General features: G+C 31.5%; 1 protein-coding gene across 7 annotated transcripts in view; it reads left to right on the top strand.

Moving 5' to 3' along the window:
* Nucleotides 1-1,528, top strand: part of LOC110032362 (B3 domain-containing protein Os05g0481400-like) — a 29,256-nt gene extending 27,728 nt beyond the window's left edge. For all 7 annotated transcript variants that reach the window (XM_020735966.1, XM_020735968.1, XM_020735969.1 and 4 more), the window contains one exon: nt 1,025-1,528. In XM_020735966.1, the coding sequence (XP_020591625.1) occupies nt 1,025-1,225 (201 nt within the window). In that variant the 3' untranslated portion in view covers nt 1,226-1,528. The remainder of the gene's footprint in view (nt 1-1,024) is intronic.
* Nucleotides 1,529-7,087: the final 5,559 nt, after the last annotated feature.

The raw sequence follows: 7,087 nt of genomic DNA on the forward strand, positions 1-7,087 counted from the left end.
TAGATGGATCTCCATCATTTCCGGCCATTTCTTTGACACCTTCGCTCTGATACCAAATGTTGGTTTTCAAAACCAAACTTTAAACGCCAACAAAAATGGAGGAATTTTATTTAGTAGTTCACACCCTCTACATTTTCTGGTTTAATTTATAAGCAAATACATCACATTTTTCTGAAAATAAAACTAACTAACCACTCAACGGTTTTCCTAACCACCTAACCACAAAACGGTTTTCAAAACTTCCTAATCCACATGAAAAATGTGCAAAAATACATAAACAATTTCTAGAGACAACTAGATTAACACAACAAGCAAGAGCGGGAGCGAAAGCCCCATCTATGGATGTTGGCCGGTCCAGCCTGCCCTGCCAGCAGCCGCATCATTTTGTCTCCTGATTATAGCCTAGAGCTGCTGGCGTTGGAAGGTAATGAATGCATTCTAACATAAATAACAAAAAATAAATTAATGTTATTCCTGAGAACAAAGTTTGTAAAGGTATCTCAGTGAAGATGTACAGCAAACAGTTATTAAAGCTCTGATAACGCTGAGATGGAAAAGGTGCTTGGAAAAGAGAAGTTTGAGCAATTTTCTTCTTCAAATTATATATATATATATATATATATGTTTATGTGAATTCGCCATGAACTGCATCTCTCTTACATCTCATCATAAGCAGACGATGCAGATTGGTTGTAATTCTAGCGGATCGGATTGTCTGCCTTGTGTCGCTTCCTAATAATTTTTGTAACTTAAATGTTGAGATCCAGAGTATGCCATTTCTCCCGCTAACCACGTGCTGCTAATATGCTCCTCTGTTTTGTTTTCATTTCCTTCTTATTTATCTTTTCATTAGAAAAAGTGACTTCTAATCATTAAGCATTTTTTCTTACAATTCTGCATAATTACGCCATTCAGCTTTTAGTGTGGAACAAATAATCAAAGGAACAAAATTGGTAAAAACCTTTTACATCTCCAATTTTTAAAAATTTGGAATTATTTGCAAGTTTTTGGGCTGAATTGGCAGATATACATTGTAAAAGCTATTGTGGGATCAACTCAAGCTAAAGATAGAAAAGCCCTTTCTATAGAGTCAAAAGAAACAGAGGATTCATCTTGTGAGAATCAATCATCACACATTACAATTCAAGCTCCAATGAGTAAACCAGAAGATCTACCCAGAAATGCAAGGAAGCGAAAGCAAAGCAAACCTAGGCCTGCTAACTGAGCCAAAGCGTAAGGCCATGGCATCTTTCTCATGACCTCAAACTTAGAGATATGGTTGTAAATTTTAGGAATTTTTGATAGTCAATCTTGTAGAACCTCACATAGCACTGACCTGTAGTTTTTGTCTTTGTTGGCCCCTCCAAATCAAAGTAATTATGTGGGGTGGTAGAAAATTATTATCCTCAATGCCTATGTCAGCTGCTGCTTCTATTTTGAAATCTAGCTTGATATTTGGCACTATTGCAACATGTTTTAATATATGGAAATTTACATACATGCCACGCTATTCTTATGTATTTACATGTCCGATACCTAAGATTTGATGTTATAAATCTATGCATGAAAATGTGTATTTCATTTTTAAAAATATTAGTAACCGTGCTATTTTTTGTGTGATGTTAAAGAATTGACAATTGAGTGGTATGCATATAAATATCAGAGTTTAGGTGGTTGATATGTAAATATTTAAGAATTGGGAGTATGTATGTGAATGCCTCTTTAATATACTATGGTTCAAACTTTCTGGTACTCTGTTATTATTTTGAAGTTCTTTATGTACTGTGCCCGGTGTCAGTTGCTCTCCTTCAACTATTTTGGTTGCCATGTAGTTAGACACGAAAGGGAAGGTATCTTTTATTCAGTCTTATTTTGTTTACTTTTTTAAATTATTATTTTATCTTTAAAGTATATATTATACGATCTCTGAGTCTTCTTAACAGCTTCGACTTTAAAAAGTGGTATGGTTTCTGTAAAAAAAAAAGCTCTGAGATTTTCTATGTCAAATCAAATTAATGACATTCTTAGATCATTTCATTTAAAAAGGTCAACTGTAGTATAATGGAGATGAACGATTCAGTCAGATTAAATTCTCACTAATGCTCATCATAACTTGTGGAATTATGACTCAATGAGTGATGAATTAATTTAACTAAATCATTAAAAACATATTTGATATATTTCATTTCATAATTTATTTATATGCATATACTCGAAAGAGCGAAAAATCATGATACAGACTTGTTAAATTTAATATAATAAAATACGTGCCTAAAAGTCAGTATAGGCTTCCAAAATATTGAAATGTAAAAGTTGTACAAAATGCATTTGATTAGTCCATTACCCTTTCTTGAAAGTAACACAAAGTGAGCAATAAAGAGTTCAGTGGAATAATCAATGTTAAAATAAAATTTTATAGATGGAAAAGAAATGTGCATGCTCATACGTAACTTGTGTGTATATCCACAACAAATATCACATTGTTATAATTGTATAAAACATCTGAAAGAAAATGCATATAATGCAGAGTGTCATGGTTATTGTATATAAAATATATTTCATCCATTCATGTGTAATCATAAGCATATTTTTGAAAGTCATCAATCTAATCATAAATATGTCTTTTGTATTTGTATAAGTCCAGTTATTTTCATGTTCTGTCATGTTATGGGTCGTCACCCAGCTCGAATGCTATTTTAACTATTGATAACAATTTATATCCATAACAAATATCACATTGTTATAATTGTATAAAACATATGAAAGAAAATGCATGTAATGCAGAGTGTCATGGTTATTGTATGAAAAATATATTTCATCCATTCATGTGTGATCATAAACATATTTTTGAAAGTCATCAATCTAATCATAAATATGTCTTTTGTATTTGTATAAGTCCAGTTATTTTCATGTTCTGTCATGTTATGGGTCGTCACCCAGCTCGAATGCTATTTTAACTATTGATAACAATTTATATCCACAACAAATATCACATTGTTATAATTGTATAAAACATATGAAAGAAAATGCATGTAATGCAGAGTGTCATGGTTATTGTATAAAAAATATATTTCATCCATTCATGTGTAATCATAAGCATATTTTTGAAAGTTATCAATCTAATCATAAATATGTCTTTTGTATTTGTATAAGTCCAGTTATTTTCATGTTCTGTCATGTTATGGGTCGTCACCCAACTCGAATGATATTTTAACTATTGATAACAATTTCAATCTCTCCCAAAATAGTAGCTATAAATAACTCATTTAGTACCAACAGTTCCCTACATTCTATCGTCATCTGATTTCAAAAATTTTTGGAGTTTCGTCTCCGTCTGAATACTAGAAGTCAAGAACCTGATCATTCCATACCATATGTACTTACAAGTATTAATATAACAGTCTAACTTTAACACCACTTATGACATTTCTTAAATCATAATTCTAATAATAAGCATTTATCATGAGCATTTCATATATCATTTGCATGAATCATAATGAATGAATACTTGCAAACAATGATTTCATAAACATGTTCATCAGATTCAAAACATCGTAAAATCATTGGTATCGAAAGTGATAAATTAAGTTTGTATTCATACAGTTAATGCAAATATTCATACATAATATCTAGAAAATTCTAGATTCAATAAAATCAAACACATAATAACTTGGAAACCAAAATAAAGTTATTTTTCTAAAGTTAACACATGATTATTTGACCTGAATTAACAGAGAAGCGTTAAGATTAGTCCCTCAAGCTCACCGTCTAGTGTAAATAATCTAGAATTTGTAAAGCTCTTTAAATTTTATAAAATCTTGCCTTATTTCGCCATTTAACCCCAAACATAACTTTTTTTACATCAACTGGGCTTCTCTGCATAAGTACCTTTTCGGATACCTACCCAATCCTTTCTTTCTTCACTCCCCTTATCCCTTCTCTGTTAACTATGAACTGGACCTAGCAAAGAGCGTAACTCTCGGTTCACTAGCTACAGTAACAAGAATCACAGAATGCCTGAATTCATAGCAAATGTCAAAGAAAAAACGTAGGGAAGGAAATGAATGTCAAAAATATTGCAAAAGATGGTTTCCCACTCATAGTTATCTCCTTAGAGCCTCGAATCACCACTTGCGGCTTCTTGTGGGACACACGGTAATGCCTGCTACAGTGCCGGATCGCAAAATCCTTGAGCCAAGTGAAACCGAGAATAGGGAGAGGAGAGAATGAGGGAAATGCAGCATATGAATGTGATCCCACTGAATCCCCTCTGTTCGATCAAATCCAGCCATTGCATGCACCATAAGTGCGGAAGAACGAGTGTGTTGGGAAGAGTGAAAAGTTTAGGTAGAGTAATAAAAAGATTAGGATTAATTTAAGGTAATTATAATTATAACTTCATAAATTTATATATTCCCGTGCATTTTAAATTCATGTATAGTGTTATATATTAAATTGATTGATTCAAGTGTAGACTTTTATAAAATTGATTGTCAAATTATGAGGGATGCGAAATAAAAGGCATGTTTTTGAAGTGCCAAAATTTTTACTTGTTTTTTTTTTTTTAATTTGATTTTACATCAACCTCCCTTAAAGATGAGAAAAGGGTTTAATGTTAAGATTACATTTCAAAATTTAAGAAGGCAGATGAAATTGTGGATGAGATATTACTTGGAAATTTCACCCTTATTTTTTAGGACTTGAAAATTTAAAGTTCGCGGATTTTCATAGGCAAAAGTCCTTATGATTACCCACTCAATAATAGGAGAGTACTTTTGATTATGGTTAATGACTAGGATGCTAATTGCTCAACATGTAGTTGCAACAATTTTAGAGTTTTTATATGTAGAAAATTGATCACATTGAGTTTATAGCAGATGGTGTAGGAACAGATGACGAATCTCATCTAGAATCAAGCTCCGATGATTATGTAATAGTTTATCGAGGGTGATAAATTCAATATTTATTTAAGCTCGCAATGATCTAATGTTGTATTAAATTTACTACTATATTTACACTAAAAATAATATCATGTCCATAAGAACATGGTTCAAGTCCTCTATTAACGTGATTTGGTCATTGCATATATATATATATATATATATATATATAATCTTGTTTGAGCTTCATTATTGTCATTTATATCACCAAGTGCTTAAAGCTATAAAAATGAAACCTTTATTACTTTAAACCCCAATTGTGGTGTCTTTGTCATGACAAGCAGAATCATATACACACTCATATACAGCATAGCGGGTAAATCTTATACATATAGTTTTTGCAGCTGTATGGAAATTCCTCAGAATGCATTTATACGCACTTTTTGTAGCTCGACAAAAAATTATGTGATTTTTTTACAGATTATTCACACACTTTTTTGTAATATGGTGGAGATGAAGACCAACCTCTGGTGTTTAAACAACTCATACACATTTTTCATAGTGTGGTGAGCACAACCAGCTTTCTCAAGGTCATCCCCTATATATGGATGATGTCGGGAGGTTGCCATATTCTTACTTATAGATGACCTATATAGAACTTGAATATAAGCTAAATAAAACTTGGTTGAGCCTTCTATAAACTTGTGCGAGTATGCTAATTATTAAGAAACGAAATAAAATATAAAATTTAATAGCAAAGTGAACTTAGAGTTAAACTTAGAAGGGACTTGAAACTTCACTAGCAAGAAAAGATCAGAACCTTTTATACTCAGAACGCTCATAACGCATGAACAATTGAACTTAAAACTGAATGAAATCAACTGATTAATCTTTTTTGTAGACTAAAAAATTAATCTTGTGTGGCGTAGTTGAATAAAATATTACATATAGGGATAAACTCTGCCCCTCGAGCAAAAATTAGAAATGTTATTTAGCCTAGGAATATAAAATGAAATCAAATCTAACATTGCAAGTTAATTTTTCAATTTTTGCTTATTTGACATTGGATTTGCAACATTTGTTGGCGAACGGATAGAAGGAGACCAATTTAACCCTTAACAAAATATTGCACATAATTGAATGACTATATATTCATACAATCAATACCTACAAATTTCTTGAGATTATTTTCAAACTAGATGAACAATCTCAAATTTTGTGCAAGAACACTAAATTTCTTGTATGGGCCTTAAATTTATGCCTATGGTAAAAATTCAGAGACATTTTGGAACACATGCACACATTATTAGATAATTAATATGAAAAACTGCTTTAAAATGTATGAAAGTGTGTCAAAATTTGTGCAAGTGCATCTCATATGTGCATAAAAATACATGCGCACTAATGAACTTAAAACCACTACGGTGCTCCAATGATTAGGCTAAATGTTCAAATGCTCGGTTTAAGAATGTTGTATTGGTTAAATATAAGCTTAAACTAAATTATAATTTACTTGAGGCATGCAAAGTTCTCTAAAGTTAGTTCAAAATCCAAACTAATAACTTGAAAACATTTGCATGAGCTTTGACCAGTACTCAGAGTGCCTAAACACTTAGATAATGCTGACAAGTTGAACATAAGTAAAAAACTAAAGTGTGATCCACCTTGAGATTCATGCAAATCTTCTACCCATTCTAAAAATATCTCTTTTTTAAATACAAATTAAATAAATTTATTGAGTTATATACACTATTGGGTGGTCCACCTTGTCTACATAGTTGGGATGTAAATCCCCATAGGTTAGTCTAATCATCCTCCTCATAAGAAATAGAATAAGCAAGATTGAGCTTCATGATGTTCATTTCAATCTTCAATCTGGTCTGTTCGATAACCCTCATTATGAGGACTAAATTTTACTAGACCGAGTCATTAATCAATTTAAGCTTTAGATAATACAAACAATCATACCCGATGATGACCTTGCTAAAGCAAATTTCAACTAGAGAGGACTCTCTTTCAAGAGAATCATGAAACTTAAAATATTTAAAAATAAAAACTTATCATTTAAAGGCTAATAGCAAAATCCAATCCACCATTCTCAATCATTTGTAGAGAGCGATAAATTTGAAATTAACCTGAACCCACAATTAGCTGATGCTTATTAAATATGTTACTAGATTTACACTCAAAATAATCTAATGACAGTA

The sequence above is a fragment of the Phalaenopsis equestris genome, unplaced genomic scaffold (assembly GCF_001263595.1).
Source record: "Phalaenopsis equestris unplaced genomic scaffold, ASM126359v1 Scaffold000932, whole genome shotgun sequence".
NCBI classification, from domain to species: domain Eukaryota; kingdom Viridiplantae; phylum Streptophyta; class Magnoliopsida; order Asparagales; family Orchidaceae; genus Phalaenopsis; species Phalaenopsis equestris.